General features: G+C 38.1%; 1 protein-coding gene across 2 annotated transcripts in view; it reads right to left on the bottom strand.

The window, feature by feature from the left end:
- Positions 1–8,268: 8,268 nt before the first annotated feature.
- Positions 8,269–20,617, bottom strand: part of SPG11 (SPG11 vesicle trafficking associated, spatacsin) — a 76,517-nt gene continuing 64,168 nt past the window's right edge. The window contains exons 40-41 of one of the 2 annotated variants that reach the window (XM_039888263.1): positions 20,366–20,541; positions 8,269–12,445 (exon numbers count right to left, since the gene is read on the bottom strand). In XM_039888263.1, coding sequence (XP_039744197.1) covers positions 12,441–12,445; positions 20,366–20,541 — 181 coding nt within the window. In that variant the 3' untranslated portion in view covers positions 8,269–12,440. Of the gene's footprint in view, positions 12,446–14,234; positions 15,839–20,365; positions 20,542–20,617 lie in introns of those variants that run through there. The other variant, XM_039888262.1, reaches the window with a different exon arrangement.

The raw sequence follows: 20,617 nt of genomic DNA, 5'->3' as shown, positions 1-20,617 counted from the left end.
GCAAGAGATATGAGGGTAATTAAGATCGAGTCAAGATGCAAAGTAAATTACAGAATTTGGTGATGGATTGAATTTAGGGGGTGAGAGAGGAAGAAAGCAAGGAGAGCTCCCATGTTTTTGACCTGAACACTTATATATAGGTGTTAGCATCACTCAGTCTCCAAAGGCATTATCCTCCACTTCTTCTATCCCCACTAACTCCATATCCAATCAGTCACTGTATTAGGGTTATCCAGAGAAACAGGAGTAATAGGAAGTATGTCTATTTAGATATTTTAAGGAATGGCTCAGGAGATGGTGGGAGCTGGCTAGTCCAAAATCTGCACAGCATTCCAGCAGGCTGGAAACCTAGGGAAGAGCTGATGCTACAGAGTCCAAAGGCAATCTGGAGGCAGAATTCCTTTTTCCTCAGTGTTTTCTTAAGGCCTTCAACTGATTGGATGAGACCTATCCACATTATGGAGGGTAATCTGCTTTACTCAAAGTCTACTGATTTAAATGTTAATGACATAACATACAACAAAAAAAGCAAAAACTAGTGTTTGATAAAAACTAGGTACCATGACATAGTTAAGCTGACATGCAAAATTAATCATCACAGTCACTAAATTCTGTTGATTTTGACCCTTAAATATTTCAGATTGGTTCCTTCTTCTCTGTTGCCATTGCCTTACTTTAGGCTTGTGTTCTTCTCATTTAATTAACAAAATATTAACTTATGTAATAGACCCTGGGCCAAATGCTGCAGATACAACTGTGAATAAAAGATTGTGCTCTAGGGACCTTACATTCCGGCATTTCCCTGCCTCTGCCTTACCTTCTTCCAAAACATCGTTATAAATGAGTGTTTGTGTATCATTGCCTCTCACACCTTAATATGCAGACTCATCTGAGAGTCTTGTTGAAAGGCAGGTTCTGATTCATTAGGTCTGGGATGGGGCCTGAGATTCTGCATTTCTAACAAGCTCCCTAGGTGTTGTTGCTGGACTGGGAACAAACTTTGAGTAATTGGGCTGCAGAATATCTCTTGAAAGGCCATCTTTATAAAATGTGTATTTGTACTCTCTGAAAAGACAAGAAATGGGGAACAATGGTTACCACTACAAAGAACATAATGGCTGATCATTGTACATACCCTTTTATAACTTGAACGTTGTACCAAGTACATATATTACATATTAGAAAATAAGAAAACAACAGAAAATATCTGAAAATGCTCACTTCTAAAACCCCTGTAGTGGAGCCCAGTGGCCTACAGGGCAGAGTGCAGCTTAGTCTTTCTGAAGCTCTTTATTATAAACAGTTTATCTGTTAAGTTTATCTCCAATTTCACCAGTTAGTCAGGTCAGGGACCACTTGCGTTCTTTGAGGGAAATGCAGTTGAGCACATTTCACTGGGTCTTTAAAACTCGTTTCCGCAGCGTTTACTTCAGGAAGCCTTTCATGCATCCTCCCGCTCCCCTCGCCTTTTGTTACCCTTTTACATTAACCTCACAATGCTTCTTTTTGTTGTAGTCATCACATTGGAGAAATTTATTTATATGACTACTTTGCTAATTGTGCGTTCCTTGAGGACAAGCCTAGAATTTATGACTAGCGCAGAGTTCCGAAGTTTTCTGCGAAAACATGAATCACGTACTGGCCTCAAGAGGCTCACAGAAAGGGAAAATCCTCGAGCACTGGAGCTCTCTTCGATCCCTTCGTGACTACCTCGAAGCAAACTTGCCAAGAGTTGAGTCCGAGCACACTGGCTGGAAAGGCTGCCAGGTCGCCGCCCTCTCCACTCGCTCCTTCCCCAGCGCGCCGCGCACGCCTGCTACCAGAAGGATGTCCCTTCCTCCAGCGCTAGACTGTACCCTCCGAGGGGTCAGGGAGGCCCGTCCACAGCCCCCACAGGAGGGCATGGCTTACAGAGTCCGCATACGAGCGTGGTGTGGTATCCGCCAGCGGCGATTAAAGTGACCGATGGGTTGGGGCGGGGCTGGAATAAGCAGGGGAGGGGTGGCGAGGACAAGTGAGGGCCTAGCGCCAGCCAGGGGACCGCCCTGCTAACTTCCCCGCACTTACATTTCCTCTCCGGGGCACAGGCTGGCGTGGCGGTCTCCAAACTGCCTCCTCTCTCTCCGACCCACTAGCGCCCAGGACTGTCCTGCGTCGCTGAGACCTGGACGCTAGGCCACGCCCTTCCACGCGACCCCCAGCTCCGCGAGCCACGTCCCACGCCCCCATCTTGCCCGCGCGCGCGTCGCTGCCGCCAGAAGGGGCGGGGCTTCGGCCTCGGCGTACAGTCAGCCACGGTCCCAGCCTGCTCCGCGCGGGCCAACGAGAGCAAATCTAGTGACTCACCTCCGCCGCGCTAACTCCTCGCTGGCTCTCCCTTCACACACGCTCACACCCGGCTCGAGATGGCGGCGGCGGCGGCGGCAGCGGCGGGGGACTCCGACTCCTGGGGTGAGGAGAAGTTCCAGGGGCAGGATCTGGGCCGGCACTAGCAGACGCTAACGCGGCTTGCTCTGTCTTATAGACGCGGACACGTTCTCCGTGGAAGACCCGGTTCGGAAGGTGGGGGGCGGCAGCACCGCCGGCGGAGACCGCTGGGAAGGCGAAGACGAGGATGAGGACGTCAAGGTGGGTGCGGGCCGGGGCTCCGGGCAGCGCGGGAGCGGACTGACACCGTCGCGGGCGGGGTTGCCCGCCGAAGGGCGGGCGAGTGGACTCTGGGCCCAGGGGCGCCGCCCCGGCCTGCGGGCTATGAGTCCAGGCGCGAGCATAGGGCCCGGAGATGCCCTCTACCCCTCCGCTCGCCGTCCATATGGGCCGGAGACGGGCAGCGTGGCCTTTCCGACTCGCTTGGCGAGAGCGGCAGCGGCCGCGGCCCCAGCCTTTCTTTGAAGGTCCGCGCCTCGGCCTGGATCCCACCCGCCAACTGGCGACGGGAGGTGACAGCAGCGGCCCGGCCGGCCCACGTGCAAACTTCGCAGTGTAGAGCTGCTGGCCAGGATGAGACTGGGAAGTTGAGGATTGAGCCCCATGACTTTTCCCATATGGAAAAAATCGCAACCCACCGCCTTTTCGAGCTCAAGTCTCCCCAGGGCCAGTAATTCACTTAATGTCCCCCAAGGTCCATTTGAAGAGTTTGAATAATTAGATGAATGAAATACTGTGGCTTAATTTTAACTTTTTTTTCCACACGAGTAGAAACAGTAAAGTGAAATAACTTTTAGCTTCCCTTCCCATACTCTGTGGCAAAAGAATGAACTGAGTTTTGAGATAGCCATAAGTTATTGGTCCACAAAGCGACCTGAAAAATGTAGTTAGTAGAGTGACTTATTATTGTACACACAAACGACGCCTAAGGATGTATGGAATATTTGGTGTTTGGAGTGGAGAGACCAGTGTTTGTTTTTTCCTATGCCTCGTAGATCTTAACCAGATGTACCTTCGTTTGTTTTTGAAAACTCATGGGAGCTCATCGTATGGCTTCAGATGACATTATGATTACTGCCTTAACAAACTTCTCAAAGTCTTTTCATACTTGTGCAGATAAAGTTTAGTATGAATTGGAAAGTGGTATTTCATGGTTTTGATTCATTTAGTGAATGTTTGGCTCTCCTGCCTTCCTCCTTTTAGCATATACTCAGAACCCTATAAATCCTTCTGCTTGGTTTGAAAAAGTTTAAGCTGGATAATCACTATTAACTTAATATTAATACTGCTTTTCTTTGGACTTTACCTTTTTCTTCTGAGTCTGATGAGGTGACTGTCCAATTTATTGAACAGTCTGAGATTCAGAAATGATGGGAGCTTTGCACACACATTGGAGTTAATAAATGGATAGCACTATTGTGAAGACACTTTGATGCTTCATTTACATGTTGTATAGACATGGGAATGGATCCTGTTAACAGCCTCATTGCAAGATATCAGTTAATTAGCTATTAGACATTGTAGCAGATTTTCTGTTTTGAGCCTTTAGTTCAGGTTTGTGCTTTCATTTTTTCTATTCATACTGGATGCAGCAGTTAAGACATCGTTGTGAAAATTGGGAATTTTATCTAATGAGAAGAAAAGATTAATAAGGAAAAGAGTACCAGAAAATAAAGTTTGAGTAGAGTAGTCTGGACTGATGTGAAGTAGACTGCCTGAGATTATTAATCTAAATGGTGTCAATCCTGATCAGTATAATTCTGACCACTTGGAACTAATTTGGAGATTTACAAGTTGTAAGGGGCCATAAAGGTCAACTTGTTCAGTCACTCTTTCAGTGCAGAAATAATTTCTTTTATACAAGTAGCTTATTTCTTTTATGTAAACCTTGAAGTTGATCTTGGAGAAGAAAGCTAAACTTGTACGTTTTATTTCTGAGTTGAAACGTTGGTTTATTTCTGTTGCGTTTCTGCAAGATTCCCAAGATATATCCATGGAATAGTTTGATTCCTGGCCTCTGGAATCAGACAAACCTGGGTTTATATTGTTGCCGTGACATTTTCTATATTTGTGGTCATAAATGAGTTTTTTAGTTTGTTTTAGTTTCCCAATCTGTGAATTGTCATTATTGGAGCTACCTCAGGGGTTTAATTTACATTTTAAATGAGATAGCCTATAAAGCATTAAGCAGAGTTCCCTGGGACTTGGTCGGCACTCAATAAATGTTAATTCTCTTTCACTTCAATATGTAGTCTTAATTTTTCTGGCTAATTGGAAGTATGCTTAGGCTTTTTAGATCTAGTATCTGGGGTTTATTTTTTGCCACATCTTATGATTTCCTAAGCTCAGAAGGAGTATGTTCTCTCCACAATGGCTATTTACTGTGACTTTTCTTTTGAATGGAGTGACCATGTTTATCAAGCTAATTTTGCTTGCTGAGAGGCTACCGATCTAGAGTTGAATTTTGTCACTTTGGATGGTAGTAATACTAAATTCTGAATTCTGACGTTTTAGTGCCCAATCCTTTTGTAGGGAGATGCAAACAAGGCTTAGTTTCCATGAGATTGAATAATCATAGTCCTTAATATAATATGTGAACTCTTTAAGTCTTCAAAAGGTATGTGGAAACAGAGTACGTTCTTCAGTTTATGTTAGTATCTGGTGTTTAACCTTGAAGAATATAATGTCATTTGTAATGTTCTGAGAAATGAAAGGAAAAACAGGTCTTTGTTACAGTAATTTGCTCCAGTAGTTTACTGTCTTTCAGTAGACATTATAGCATTTTGCTGCCCTTGACTTTTCAAATAGCTGTCTGGCAGTGGCAGAAGTGGATTTAGGTGAAACTGTAGAATTATTAATATTCATAGGGGGAAAAGCCTATGCTTTTTCCAGTTGAAAAGGTGAGAACTAGGGAGCATACTTTCCTGTCACTCTGGCTTTATTTTACTTTTCTTACTATACTGTTGTTATATAGAGGCAGTGGGAGGAGTTGTTCACTTGGTATATATCACTGGACTCCTTCCCCATTGCTGGAATGATATATAGGCTGTGCTGACAAGAGGCAGTGAGTACCTCTCCACTATAAGCAGTGACAATACAACTTCTACTCTATTTTACTAGGCTCTCAACATTTCAGTAGTACAGATTAGAAGCTAGATGTATTCAAAGGGTATAGAGTTTATTTTGAGAAAACTTCTGGTTGTATTCAGCCATCTCAGTCGTTTGCTTCTATAACATGAAATTTCTTAGAAAGAGCCTAGAGAACTGACTTAGTTGAAAACTGCTGGCTTCATTCTATCCATTAGGCTTCTTTGTGGGTTAATAGCTTTAATCTACCCAAGTAAGGACATTTTTCAAGCATTGGAAACAGCACTTCTTAAGAAAGGGAGCTATATTTCAGAGAAATGGGAGATTATTGGGAAATACTCAGAAGGCGGCATTTTGCCAGGAAACGGCTATCTTGGAGTGTGTGTTTAACTTCTTAGGAAAAATTCCAAATATATATAGAAGTAGAAAGAAAAATTTAATAAATCTATGGCCAGTCTTATTCTATATCTCCACTTACTGCTCTCCTCCCCTAGACAATTTTGAAGAAAATCTCAATTATATTATTTCAATATCCTGACAACTTTTATAAATGTAAGTTTTTAATTAGGAAACATTTGTTATTGAAAAATATTTACCTACTCTATTTGTCATGCTGATCCATTGAAAATAAATAAGCCACTTGTTTAGAGTTCAGTGTCTTGATTGTGATCTTGCTTAGCCAGGAATTTAAAATAGAATTGATTGATAATAGTTCTGAATATGAGACAGGTAGGCATTGAGATGGAATTCAACTGAGTGATAAACCATACATAGTAAGATGTCAAAAACTTAATGAATTGAGTTAAATGAATGGCTTGGCTTCCAGAGACCAGCACAGTTCTGAGATGATGAAAGGACATCTGAACTTATTTTAAAAACTGAACTTTGCTGGAAAAGTCCCGCCTTGTCAGAAACTCTGTTAGAGTTCTGAGGCCTCTCAGCAGGTCAGTACATCTTGAAGAACACCAGTAAAAGGCTTTTTTTTTTTTTTCTGCAAGAGGTTATGCTTTATACTACTTAAAGAAAAAGGGAGGAGTATATGTTAGTGGGCTATTGCTATGGGGCAGAAGAATTTTACTGCTCTTTTGAAGCTATTTCTATTTGACGATCTATAAATATACCTTGCTTAAGTTGGAAAGCATTGTCAGCCCTGTGTTCTCTCACTGCATGTGACATTCTGTAGTTGTACATTATAAAAATGACAGACCAGCCAACTACTGGCCGCATTGTTAGAAATAAAACAGGTTTAAAATTTTTCTGGTTTGTTTTCAATTCTTAGTTCAGCTGGGAAGGTTTTAAACTTAAAAAGCAGCCATCTCTTTCAGAGAAATGGCTCAAATGATGTTGGGTGTGTATCTGTAGAACAAGAATATAGATAAGCAAGTAGTTATACAAAGCTTCTCTTCTAAGAAAACTAGCCATTTAGGAGAGCAGCTTGGGCGATTCTTTTAGAGATAAATTGGATATAATAGGTACCAATTTATTGGCTTTATTACCAAAGATTTATTACCAAAAATAATTGGGTAAGGAATTTAATTGGATATTGATAGGTAGTTTCTTGAAGCAAATAACCATTTAGAGCTTACTAAATTGTAGACTTACTCCCTATTTTAAATGTTAATTTTAGGTCTTTCTCTAGGAATCCTTTTTGCATTTTATCTGAATTTGTTGTCAGCATTTATGAAGTCCTACTGTTTACAGAAAATTGGACAGATTTAGACATTCTACTTTATGTTTACCATTAGGGCACTTGCAAAATTTTATAACTGAGGAAACAAAAAAGAAACAAAAACTCTTAAGTTCCTGGGGAGAGCTACCTGGCCTTTCGCTTTTGGAATTATATCTATTTGGAAATGTGACCAGTCTCTTTTTGCTTATATCACTATGCTCCCTTCTTTAGGGACTTGTCCCTGGTATGGTAGTAACTTCAGGGCAGACTTGTTTCCAGCACTCCGGGGTGAGGGCGACAGACAAGGAAGGTATGCTTTTCAATGGTTTTTTCATGAACTGAGGAGCAGATGTCATGGTAGTTACCAGGACTTGTTAGAAACTACTGCTTTTGCTACTAAAACCCTCTCTGTTGTGAAATTCAAAGTAGCCTTCTTATGTCTGGCTGCTGGGACAGTTGAACTTGGCTGTCTGGGATAAGGTTTATGCTTTGATGGGGAAGCCAGGGACAGGGATGGGGCGGGACATAGAGTTAGTGTGAATGAGATAGCAGTGATATGGGTGTGGTGCAGGTGATGTTTTACTGGGAAAAGAAATGAACATCTGCATTGAAAAAAAATGCTCTTCTCTTGCTTCTGTTTTCTCTAAATTGGAGTTATTAGGATGGAGCTGCTTATTTCAGCCATACCTCTCCCCTCTTGTCCTCCTAATACCTGAGGTTTCTAGTTTCTTAAAATTAGTAGAAAACCATCACAAGCCATTTGAGGTAGGTAACTGATATAGTTGTGGCTAGGCATATCTTCTTAGGCATAACTCTTCTCTTTGATGAGATTCCTTGAGATTCCAAGGGAGTTCATTCAGAGCTAATTGAAAGGACAAATTTTGGTAGGGAGGAACTAGTTCCCAAATAGTTATTTTATACTTCAGGGCTCAGGTAAAAAGTCATACATTTACCATGACACTTTAAAGGAACTTTGGTCTATTGAGAACTGGTTACTTCACTGTTTTTCACTGAGATTGTGGGGTAGCTATCTCTGAGTCTTAGTGTCCTTGTCTGTAAAATGGGGATAACACCATTTTTTTTCCAACGTATATACACATTTTATTTTAAAAAGTTTACAGTTTTCATTATACACAACTATTAAGAGGTTATAGTCAGAGGAGGCATTTGTCCTGTTGACAGAAGTGTCCACTAGATCATCACAATGCAAGGAAAAAGGTGGAAGGGAGGTAACCTTTTGTGAGGGTTAACTGTGTTACTTAACATGAAAGCCCTTTGCACAGTGCAAAGTAAGCACTGCGTAAATGCTATCATTATTATCATCACTATTATCAGTAGAGAGTTGTAAATATGCACCCCCTGGAAGTAAGCAAATGCTGCTCCTGTCTGAAGCACTGCCGAAGCAGCATATCACTCACAGACCCGGCTCTGCTATGTTCTCTGAAGATTAAAACAACAACAAAGAATGCCTGGTAGTTACTTTTTATTTTTAGCTCTCTGGTTCCTTCTGTACTATGGTGTATTGATACAACGACTTAAGTAAACCAGCAAGGTAATGCAAATATTTGCTCTCTAATTTCTAACTCTAGTATCTCAGATGTCCAAAACAGTGACTAGCTCGTTTGCTTTTTAGTCTGTTAACTCTGAACTGTGGGTTAAATTGCCAAGGTAAGACGATTATAAAAATATTTTTACTTTTATACAAGGTCTTCCTACTCTACTTGAAGATCCTATGGCCAACTTAAATTAGGATTTTTTCTTTGGTGAACTTAGATTTTTAAGAATCAAGGCTTGGTTAGTTTATATACCTAGACCGATTCAGGTTTATGATGTCTTGTTATAAAACCAGAATCTTGGTGTCATAGTTATGACACATTAGTCAGCCTCTGCATCTTCCAGTAGCGTCAGGGCCTCCTTCTCTGCATCTGCCTTCCTGTGGCTCAGCTTCAAATGGCGTGTCATAGTGTGCCTGATAGTTGCTGAGACAATGACTAGGCTACCTATAGGTTAAAGCCCTACTTAAATATAGTGCTGTCTGTCCTTAACCTCAAACCTTGTAAATTCTGTGGAGCCTTTAGAAAATTATTTGGTAAATCAGTTTTTTTTTTAGTTCAGTGACTGTCTTAGGCATAGAAAAGACTGAATATAGATCCACCTTAAAGTGCCCCACCCAAGTTAGGAAGTGTATTCCATGAAGCTGTTCTTCACTTCCCGACTCCTCTTAAATATTGTGCTTAAGTATTATGTAGATTTAATTCATTAACCAGGGTTGTGTTGTAGGGAATATTGCTTGAAATAATTGAGCCATTGGCTAGAATGTTGGCTGTTTTTACATTTGGGAAGGTAATTATAAAGTCCTCAATTTATTATTTTAAAACAACTGACTTTAAGAGAGGCTGTAAGTTTGGTTCAGTTGTTGCCACTATTCATATTATACTCTAGAGGCTTAGCCAGTGCAGTTAGATAAAAGAAATCAATTGTTAAGACATAAGAACTGGTAAAGAAGTACTCACTTGTTTGCAGATGATATTATAGTATACCTGGAAAACCCCAGAGAATCAATAATAAAACTTAAGTGATAAATTAATTCAGCAAGAGAGCAGGATCTAAAATTAACATATGAAAACTAATAACTTTTCTATACACAAATAATAACCAGTTAGAGGACATAAAAGAGAAAAAAAAGCTATTTACAGTACTTAGCACAGAATATGAAATACTTGGGAATAAACCTAAAGAGAAATGTGCAAACCTTTAAAAGACTTGAACAAATGGAAAGACAGCCCTTTTTCTTGGCTAGGGCAGCTCAACATAATGATGTCAGTTGTCCAACATCAATTTATAAATTTAATGCAGTACCAAAAAAATACCAACAGCCTTGTTTCTAAGGAGTCAGACAAGTTGATAATAAAGTTCACATGGAAAAGGAAATGTGCAAGAAATATTAATGGAAGTCCTGTTCTTTAGGATAACTGGGATGATGATGACGACGAAAAAAAAGAGGAAGCAGAAGTAAAACCAGGTGAGCCACTGGGGTTCCTCCATTTTTAGTTTTATATCTTGCTGAGCATCTGGTATTTATGTTAAGACAAATGATAAAATGCTCACAAAATTGAAAATTTTGGTTTTTAGAACCCAAGCATCTTCCATTCCCACTTTATTCTTTATTCTTTTCTCCCTGTGTCTCTTGTCTCCTCTCAAAACATACTCATTAGATACCTCCTGTTTTTCTGTTGAGTGCTATTGTTAGGAGGAGAGAGTAGTGTGTGGCATCATAGTTGTATGATCTAAGTCCTGCCTAAAGGACTGTGGTGAAATATGAAGGGAGATGTTTGGACTTTAGGAGTCAGGTTAGAAAGGAAAAAGGAAGAGTCCCAGAACTTGTTAATTCTCATTTGCCAGGAAATCACCATATAAAATTGGAACTGGGAGAGATTTGATCTCTTGAAGTATACAAGTGTCATGTCTATCTCATCCATAAACTGGAAAATATTCAAGATAACTGATTAAAACATTCTTTACTTTCAGAAGTCAAAATTTCAGAGAAGAAAAAAATAACAGAGAAAATAAAAGAGAAAGAACGGCAACAGAAGAAAAAACAAGAAGAAATTAAAAAGAGGGTAAGTACTATTCATTTTCTAAAATACAGAATTCTCACATAGTAGTGCTTCAGTGTCTTAACAGGCAGCAAATGTTACCTAGAAATTAGAAGTGCTTTATAAAGACTTTAAATTGAGACCATCAGATAAGTGAATCCCAAACTGAATTTTTGGTTTTTGCACAAAGAAACCAAACCCAGCAGCTTAGAATGCCTTTTTTCACAAACATTCGAGAACAGTCAGGATTGTGTAGTGACCACTGTCAGTGATTTTTTGCCAGTGCCTGCAGTTCTTTCTAGTTGTGAGTAGTCTTTATTTGCCATGTACTTACTGAGTGAAATACAAAACGCATTCGTTTCTCTGCCATGTAATATGTGTTTTTGTTCTTGATTATCTGGAGCAAGGTCAGGAATAGTAAACAATAGAAAAACTTAATTGTTTTTTTTGATAGAAAACAGTTACATGATTCAAAAATCAGTATTAAGCCCTCCTAAGGCATCACTCATTTATCCTGTTCTCTCCCTCTATCCTATAACTAAATATTGGTTTCTTATGTCTCCAGGGTGTCTTTACATATTTGGATACAACTTTATGTTCTTAATTTTTTTAAGTTTTCGTCTTTATTTCATATATCATGGAGATCTTTCCATATCAGATTATAGAGTGCTTTCTTATTTTTTCTTCTCATTAAGAAAAATTTCAAACATAAAAGTAGAGAAAATAGCATAATGAATAATCGTACACATCTCCTAAATTTAATATTTTGCCATATTTGCTTCATCTATTCTTTTTTTCCTAAAATATAATCAAGTAACATTATGCATTTTACAATTGTCTCAAAATGTCTTTTATATATGGTTTGTTCAGACAAGGACCTTGCCTTGCATTTGGTTGTTAATGTATCCTAAGTCTCCTTGAGTGTCTCTTTAAAATGATGTTGACTTATTGAAGAGAATAGGCCAGTTGTCTTGTAGAACATCCCACCTTCTAGATTTGTCTGATTGCTTCCTTATAGTCGCAATTTCCTGTAACTTGGGAGTTAAATCTAAAAGTTTGATTGGATTCAGATTAAACACTTGGTCAGAGTATTTTAGAGCTATTGCTGTGTTTCATATTGTATCACATCACATCACATCAGGGTCATGTAATGTCTCTGCTATTAGAGATCCTAAAATTGATCACTGACTTAAGGTGGTAACAGCCTGATCCTTCTCATATAAAAATATTCCTTCTTACAGGTAATCCAGTTTCACATCAAATTCTCACCCAGTAGAGAATGTATCATTGATGATCATTCCCTAATTATTTCATTAGGTATTACAGAGTGGTGATTTTTCTATTCTATGACTTCCGTTTTTTTTATTGGCTGGCTTTTCTCTTTGTTATTTGGTTACTTTGAATATGGTTTGTACTAGACAGACAGAGTAAAACCTTAATTTTAACTACCGATTTTCAGAGAAAAGAGGGGATGTAATAACTTTAAGTGGTGAAAAATGAGGGAATATTATGGGTTTATTTTTTAATTTATGAGTAAACTTATGGACTTAAAAGTTTTTATAAATTCATTGTGTTTTACTAAGATAGAGTGATTTTTTTTTTTTGATGCTTATATTGTCTCAACTTTGACCAGTAGGAGTCCCTTTAAATGGTTCCTATCTTCATCCTTGAGAGAGAGGGAGGGAGAGGGAGGGAGAGAGAGAGGGAGAGAAAAAGGGAGAGAGGCGGGGGAGAGAGAGATATCAATCATTGGTTCATATTGATATTTTTTCTTATTCTGACAATCCTGGTTCCTAAGAATGCTAACATAATTGTTTTCCTTGAAATTCTTTTTGGGCTTAGAATATATCCTACTAAGGATGTATAATTATGTCCTGGGCTCTAAAGGCATTTGAATTATAGTCCCTGTGTCATTATGTCTAGTTTGATATACATTTTGTTTGTTTCTTTTCAATGTTAAGGTTTTTATTTAATTCAGTTTTATTTTTTAATCATGAAATATGTTCAGAGGTCAAAAGTTGTATAAATTGGATCTTTCTTGGTCATTGCAGTTAGAATTATACTGTTGTATCTTGATACTAGTTTCTAACTTTAGGTTAGTTTAAGTGTACTCTGTTTATCTTAGGCCAGGCATTGAGTTCAGATATATTTAGTTTTGATGCAGGAAATACTTAATGACATCCAGATCTAAGACAGTTAAGTGGAGGTATTTCCCTTTTTCTTTCTAGAAAGTGTTCAGAGATTTCCTAATTTGGTTTAATGACCTTTCTCATTTCATTTTCTCCCTGAGAATATAATGATCTGTTTCAGAAGTGGACTTCTGTATCAAAATCTTCAAACCATACAGGCATGAATAACCATGAATGTCAAATTCCTTTCACTTTTTTCAATTTCGATAAATATTACTAAAGATTTCTCCTCATAGTAAAAGTAATACTTATTTGTTGTAGACAGTTACATCACAGTATATATACAAATGATGCACACTAAACTGCTGTCATCTCAGAGGGGTGTGATTGGGCAATAAGTGACAACTTCTATAGTGTTTTTAAATTTGTTACGATGACAATATTACTTTTTTAATAGTACAAAGTAATAGGAAAAGATTGAGGGGAAATGTTTTTCTAATTCTTTAAAAAACATTTTTTATGTCTGCATAGTATTGTCATGTGGATACGCCATACTTTAACCATTCTGGTGAACAAATAGTTGTTTCTAAATTTATTTGAATTGACAAATAATACCTTATTGGACATCATCCTTGAGGTTAAAATTTAAGTGCATCTTTGGTTTCTTAAGATAAACACCTAGAAGTGGAATTATTTGATTAAAGCATATAAAACTATTTTAAGACTTGTACATATTACCAAAGTTGTCCTAGGAATTCAGCGTTAGCCGCAGTATGTGAGAATGCCATTTTCACTTCGTCTACAATCTCCTTATTTTTAAAACAGGCTATAGCTGTCCCATTATCGTAAGCTGTGTTAACCTTCTGTTACCATGGGCAGGTTGCTTAACTTCTCTGTGCCTCAGGTTTTTTTCCTGTGACATTTGGATAAGAATTTCTAAAGTGTTTAGAAGAATGCCAAAATACAGCATGTAAACGCTTTTAGGTGTTTGCCACTATTTTTGTGTGCTTATAAAAATTTCCATATAATTACAGATGTACTGGGTCCACCCATCATAATCCCAGCCCTTTTAAAATTTCATTTGTCTCATTTTAGTTAGAAGAACCTGAAGAACCTAAAGTGCTAACACCAGAAGAACAATTAGCAGATAAGCTGCGGCTAAAGAAATTACAGGAAGAATCAGACCTCGAATTAGCAAAAGAAACTTTTGGTAAGTGGGAGTGTGACTGCAGTGCAGTATTGAGGTTCCAAGTGAATACTGTGGAAGTCTTACTAGTTATGAAAGTTCAGAAAACACCTTTTTTGAAGAAGCATGATACTGGCTAATTTAGATATTAGCAAGCAGTTTTTATTCTCTTTATATTTGAGATATTACCCAAGGTAGAATGAGATACACATTCAGATTCTTGAATAATTTATTTGAGTATCAGATAAAAGATTATTAAGACAAAATGTCATTGGACCCTCATAAAGTATACTGCTGCTTTAAATGTATTCGTCAGCTGGATGAAATATGGTTGAAACGTGACTGTCTGTAGCGTTGAGATTTAAATACTGAACTGCCTGTAGGGCTGTCCTGTTGTCTTTTAAGTCTGGATAAGACTTAGACAATAGCATGCTGGTCTGTGGGGGCATTCAGCTTTAGCTGTGCTGTGTTGTACTCAGGATAATTTCTTTCTTGCAACCCTTCTTGTCCTCACCATGCCCTATCTTTAGAAGGCTTTCATTTCTTTGTGCCATGCCTGCAGCTATGGTTAGTGCATGAGATAAAAGACCTGTTCAGGATCTTGTAAATAGTTAAGTTCAGAGTGTTCTATGGGGAGAGTTACATGGCACAGAGGGTAAAAGAAACATGGCCAGAAAAATAGTTAAAAACTCTTTGTTTAACCAAGTTTGTTGTTCTCATTGCCTGTTGAGTAGTTTGCAGAGTAGATCATGTTGAAACAGTTAAATAACTTTGAAATTGAAACCTAGAGCCACAAAGGATCTAGTTTCCCCCTGCCTTCCCTTTTTTAAAATGGATCAAGCAGGCTGACTGCAGTGATTATTCTGCCTTTCCATGAGAAATGTGACCTTATATCTATCTCAGTGAGATGCTAGCAATCTCAAGTTGCTATGTATGCTCCTGTGCACTGATGTGTGCTTGGAATGTCTTAACTGCACTCATCTCATTACAGAGGGCAGTCAGCCATTATCCTGTGTCTTCATAAGATAGTAAAAGCCACCATGTGTTTATTAAAGAGAAGGATTTATGCAGTACCCATAAATCCTAATATAGGACACCAATTACAGATTAAAAGGCAAAAACATGCATTCATACAGTCATCATTTGGTTAATAGGATTTCAGTGTTGTTTCTCATACTTAAAATACTGAATCAGTGATACTGATAATAAGTAATTTACTTGACTATTGTGGAGGCTATGGAAGCATACTGTCTCTTAGATTAGAATTCTTTTAGGACAGATTAATTTTTCCATTGGGATTTAACATGTGGTTCATTAGCTGGATACTTTCACAGGAACCATCTTTTTCTTTATTCCATCTCTCTTCACTTTACTATAGGCTGTTCTTGGACAAATGCTGAAGAGCATTCTTTTGTGCCAAGGCCTCTTTGGCAATCTTAGTGAACCTTTGGGCCCCTTCATCATATGATGTTTTTAAATGCATAAAATAAAACAGAGGATGTTACTTATAAAGAAACCTTTAGATTGGAATAGGTATCAAGATATTAAAATAATTTGTGATAATTATGTGCTTCTTAATGCATTAAATAAGATCTAGGGCAGGTTTAATAAGTTAATGTAATTTGAAAGTAATGATGACTGAACAGTATTTCAAGATATCCGCGACAACTGTAATATGATACAAAAGTATCTGATGTCTAGTGGTAGCAGTCTGGTTTCGCTAGTACCACTGTGATTTTTTTGCCTGTTAATAAAAATGGAAGGAAATACTAAATTAGAGGTTAGTAAAAATAAAGCAGTAATCTTTTTTTCTGATCCAAATTCACAGACCCTCTGATTTCTGTTCAAGGACTCCAGTGGACTCAGATTAAAAATCTCTCCTTTGGAATGAAATAGCAGAATTATTCAGAACAGCTAATTGGTTTATAAACTTTTAAAAATCTTTCTGATATTTTAAGTGTTCCCTTTCTCTTATAGGTGTTACTAATACAGTTTATGGCATAGATGCTATGAACCCATCTTCAAGAGATGACTTCACAGAGTTTGGAAAATTACTAAAAGATAAGATTACACAATATGAAAAGTCACTATATTATGCCAGTTTTTTGGAAGCCTTAGTTCGAGATGTTTGTATTTCATGTAAGTATTTCTAATCTCGTTTCTCTGTGGATGGATTTTAATAAGGCCACATCATACTCAGGAGAATAGAGGTTGACTTTTGAGGTGGGGGAGTGGGGTGGGAATGCTATAATATAGACCGGGGTCCCCAACTTTTTGGTACCAGGGACTGGTGCTCCTATGAGAATCTAATGCATGATGATCTGAGGTGGAGCTGAGGCAGTGATGCTAGCACTGGGGGGGTGGCTGTAAGTACAAATGAAGCTTTGTTTGCTGGCCTGCCACTTACCACCTGCTGTGTGGCCCTGTTCCTAACAGGCCACAGACCTGTATTGGTCCACAGCCTGGGGGTTGGGGACCCTTGATACAGATTTAGGATTTGCTTTTGTTAGCAGTTAACTGTGGGATGTTTTTCTGTGAATATACAATGAGTTTGAGTGATTTTGTTCATTTTTTGAGACTGCTTTCATGTTTTTATAATGGCTTCCCAAAGAGACATCGAGGTTTGTTGGCATAGCAGCTAATAAAACTCTTATTCTTTTATCTAATTAGATCTTGAAAGGGGCTAGGAAGTGTCTTTTGGAGAAAATGCTGTCTGGGCATACAAGATTTTATTGCTGAGACCAGCAATAAACAGCAAGTGTCTTCATTTTACAAATGAGGAAGCCTGTGACCAGGTGCAGTTGCTCAAGAGAGCTGGCACCTATTCTCTGGGTCCATGGGTGTGGTGCCATGTCCTGAGAGGAGTCACATATTTTAGGGGTAGGGTGTGTGGGAATGACAACCAGGGGTGGTGCAGCACTAACGTGGAAAGGACTGGTTTTGCTAGTATTTACTATTTTTAAGATTGAGAAAGATGAATTGTATATAATGGGTTTTAAATTAGTTTTGAGAAATTACTAAACTGGGGGTTCTGGATTTGATCGGTGATATAGACCCATAGTTGGTGTTTTTCTACATGTACTATTTTCCTGTTTTAAAAGGTGCTCTCAAATCAAACTGACCACTTTTTTGGTAGCTAAAAACTGGTGTCTGTTTTCAGCTTTATATTTTTATAAAGATGGAAGGATATGTTGTCTACTAAACGGGCTTGTCTCCTGGTAGGACACTGAGATTTCTGAGGTATCTATTTTAATTCTAGTTCCTATGCTAGAAAATGGAGACCCCAGGGGGTGGGAAGTTGTCACCTGTAGGTTTAAGAATTTTAGTTCCATATTCATTTAGCCACTCTTCACGGGACATCAAGGATGTGTTATGGGAGGGTATGGTTATCCTCTGCGTGTTTAGATGGGATAAGGAAGAATGGTAGGGAATATGGTGAACTATAAAGACATTTCTAGTTTCTTTGAGCACTGGTGTCTTGATAATTGCAGGTCATTATAAATTTTTATTGCTGGATTTGCCATTTTACTTTTAAAAGGGCTGATTTGAGAGCTTGGCCATAGACTGAATGATTTTTTACTATGTTCTGTCAGGAGAAATTCATAACCTTTTCAAAGTTACTGAAGTTAATGATAGATAAGTTAGATTTCTCATAACATGGGGAAGAAGGTATATTTCGCTTTCATTTATTCCAAAAATGCTTAAAAATCGATGGTATACTTTTTTTTTTCCTTAGTGGAAATCGATGACTTGAAAAAGATTACCAATTCATTGACTGTGCTTTGTAGTGAAAAACAGAAACAAGAAAAGGTAAGAGCAAGCTGTGTTAAATTAGGATGGCAGTATGGACATAATAATCTCAAGTGTATGAAGTAGGAGCCCAACCCCCAAAATTTAGAAGTCTAGCAATTCACTAGTACTGTTTAAATTGGAATAGAACAGGAACGTGAATGCCATTAGTTTCCTTTTGTTTACAGACATGTTCACAGTCTTTTCTGAATTAATAATAGAAATTGCCCTGGGTTAGGTCTGGGATCTCCCTTAGAGAACTAAAGTTTTTCTGGGACCAGAGGCTTCGGTATCTCCATGAGGGTTGCTATACCAGATAAGATGCCCATGGTAGATAAAGTCTCATAAATTAACTCTCTTTTACCTTTAGCAAAGCAAAGCCAAAAAGAAGAAGAAAGGTGTGGTTCCTGGAGGGGGATTAAAGGCCACCATGAAAGATGATCTGGCAGATTATGGTGGTTATGATGGAGGATATGTACAAGACTATGAAGATTTCATGTGACATTTTCTCTTCTCCTGGTGTTTTTCTGTTGCCCACAATCCCTTCAACATGTAGCACAACTTCCTTTCCTTTCAGTTCTGCCAAATGCTACAATCAGAAGTGCAGTATCTTTTGTGCTGGTTATTTAACCCCTTGACACTTAGGTGCTAATGTGCAAAAGAGGGAACTTGGATCTTGCTGCCAAGGGGTTAAAATTGGGAACCTCAGTTGCTACTAAATCATAGTTAAAAAAAAAAAAAGCCTAATAATGTTGTCATTGTTGCTATTTGATTCTATAGCAGCAGTCACTAAATTGGAAACAAAGGCTGCAACATGACAAAAAATTGTGTAGTATTTACCAGCACCATTCAGTAATACAGCCTTAACCATACCTCCTTGAACTACTTCATAACTTGTCAAGAAAAGCAGTTTGCAGCCAGGGCATGTGGTGTGCACCTAGTATTAAAATTGCTTTGTCTTAAAATTGAGCGTGAGGATATTAAAAATACATTGTGAAGAAGACTGCTTTATCTCAGTGAAGATACGGCGGCTGAAAAGCACTAGTCTGATACTTAAAAATTAAATGACCAAAACCCTCCAACTTTGAAGCTGAAGAAGGTAAACCTCTCCGTTATTGCATTACAAGTTGTGGAATCTCTTGATTGCATAGACTGTCTAGCTGAACAGACTATTTTACTGATGGAGTGCTTCAGATGGGGGATGGAAACTGCCTGTTTATTTGCCTAATTTAAGTGTCTGAGAAACAAATCTTCTTTGTTCTCCTAGGCTGCAGTGGAACAACTTTAAACAGGGTTTTGGCATTTCCTTTCCTTTATAAAACATGCTCAGCAAGCTGCACCAGTTAACTACAGTTTGGTAAATTGTTATGTTAACAATTATGACATCTGCAATGTTTTATAAAGCAACTAATTTAATAAAATCACTATTGTGAGGACTTAAATTTTGTGTTATCTCCCAAGAGATATTTTTGGAGAGTATAGAACCACAGCTCTTGGGACTAGAGTTCTCTATATATTTACAAAGTTTAAGAAATGATGAGTGGTTACAGCTTTAAAACAAAAATGATTTGCCAGGCCCTTAATAGTGTTACCCTAGAGCAACAAAGGCATAGAGCTGCCTTCCTCTTATTTATTTGGGGGAAATTATTTGGTTATTTAGATATTGAGGCCTAATTAAGTTCCTAGAAAAACTATTTATTTGGAGTAACTGAGCTTATAACTCAGGTTATAGCTATAAGCATAGATTAATCTTTATTACGTATTTTAAGCAATTTAACCAAATCCATGGTTGGATTCTTTTTTGTTTTTTTGTTGTTTTGAAACTATCACACTCAAAAGTAGGGACAGAACAAAAAATGTTTTAAATTTCTCTTACAAAGTGGGAGCCTCAATCAAAGCTCTGTAGACCACTAAGTGGAAGACAGGACCATCCAAATTATTTGAGAAATTAACAAAGCAGTGATTACACAGCAATAATTACAGCAAATAAAGATTGTTTTAAGGCTGACAAGGGCTAAGATTTCCTTAGCAGTTGATAACGACATGCACTGAATTTAAAATCTATTTTATTATAGAGATCAGTTTCTAACTAATGAAAATGTATCATCTGTTCCTTCACTGTGTAAATAATATTAAATTCCTTTAAAACTGGAATCTGCAGGCACAGGTATTCTTTAATCAATATTTTATCATCTCCTAAAGTAGAAGCCAGCCTGAGGAAGATGGAACTTTTGCTTTTCATACCAAGAGAGGAACAATCACTTTTGAAATAGGAATTTCCTTGTGAAAACTTTCATTCTTTACTCACTATTCACAAAGGACTGGTATGATCAATTCTGGGGTTTTATAACTTGGACAGCAAAGATTCCCCAATGCATTATTCTACTCTGCTCACAAACAGCTGTCAGTGCCTCATTTTAGTACAAGAAAACAGGTACCTATCTTGGCAGTAACCATGCTCATGTCATTGAACCCATCTAACCTGCTAGCATGTCCTTTAGACAGCAACCTGTCTGTGGATCCTTCAGAAGCACATTTACAACATCATAAAATTTGTGTTCGTATGCCAGCTTGTAATACAAGTAGACATCTTCACAATATGTAAGTAACTTCTTCAGGTTTTTCACAACTGTGTCAGTAGGCTGATGTTGTTTATATCTAGACAAACATAAGAATGTACAGGTTAAGGTACTGTATTGTATCTTGAGTGAGGGCTGTCAGCTCTGACATGAAT

This window comes from Pteropus medius, unplaced genomic scaffold, assembly GCF_902729225.1.
Source record: "Pteropus medius unplaced genomic scaffold, Ma_sr-lr_union100, whole genome shotgun sequence".
Lineage (NCBI taxonomy): Eukaryota > Metazoa > Chordata > Mammalia > Chiroptera > Pteropodidae > Pteropus > Pteropus medius.
Note: the sequence above shows the minus strand (reverse complement) of the source record. Positions and strands in the feature narration are given on the sequence as shown.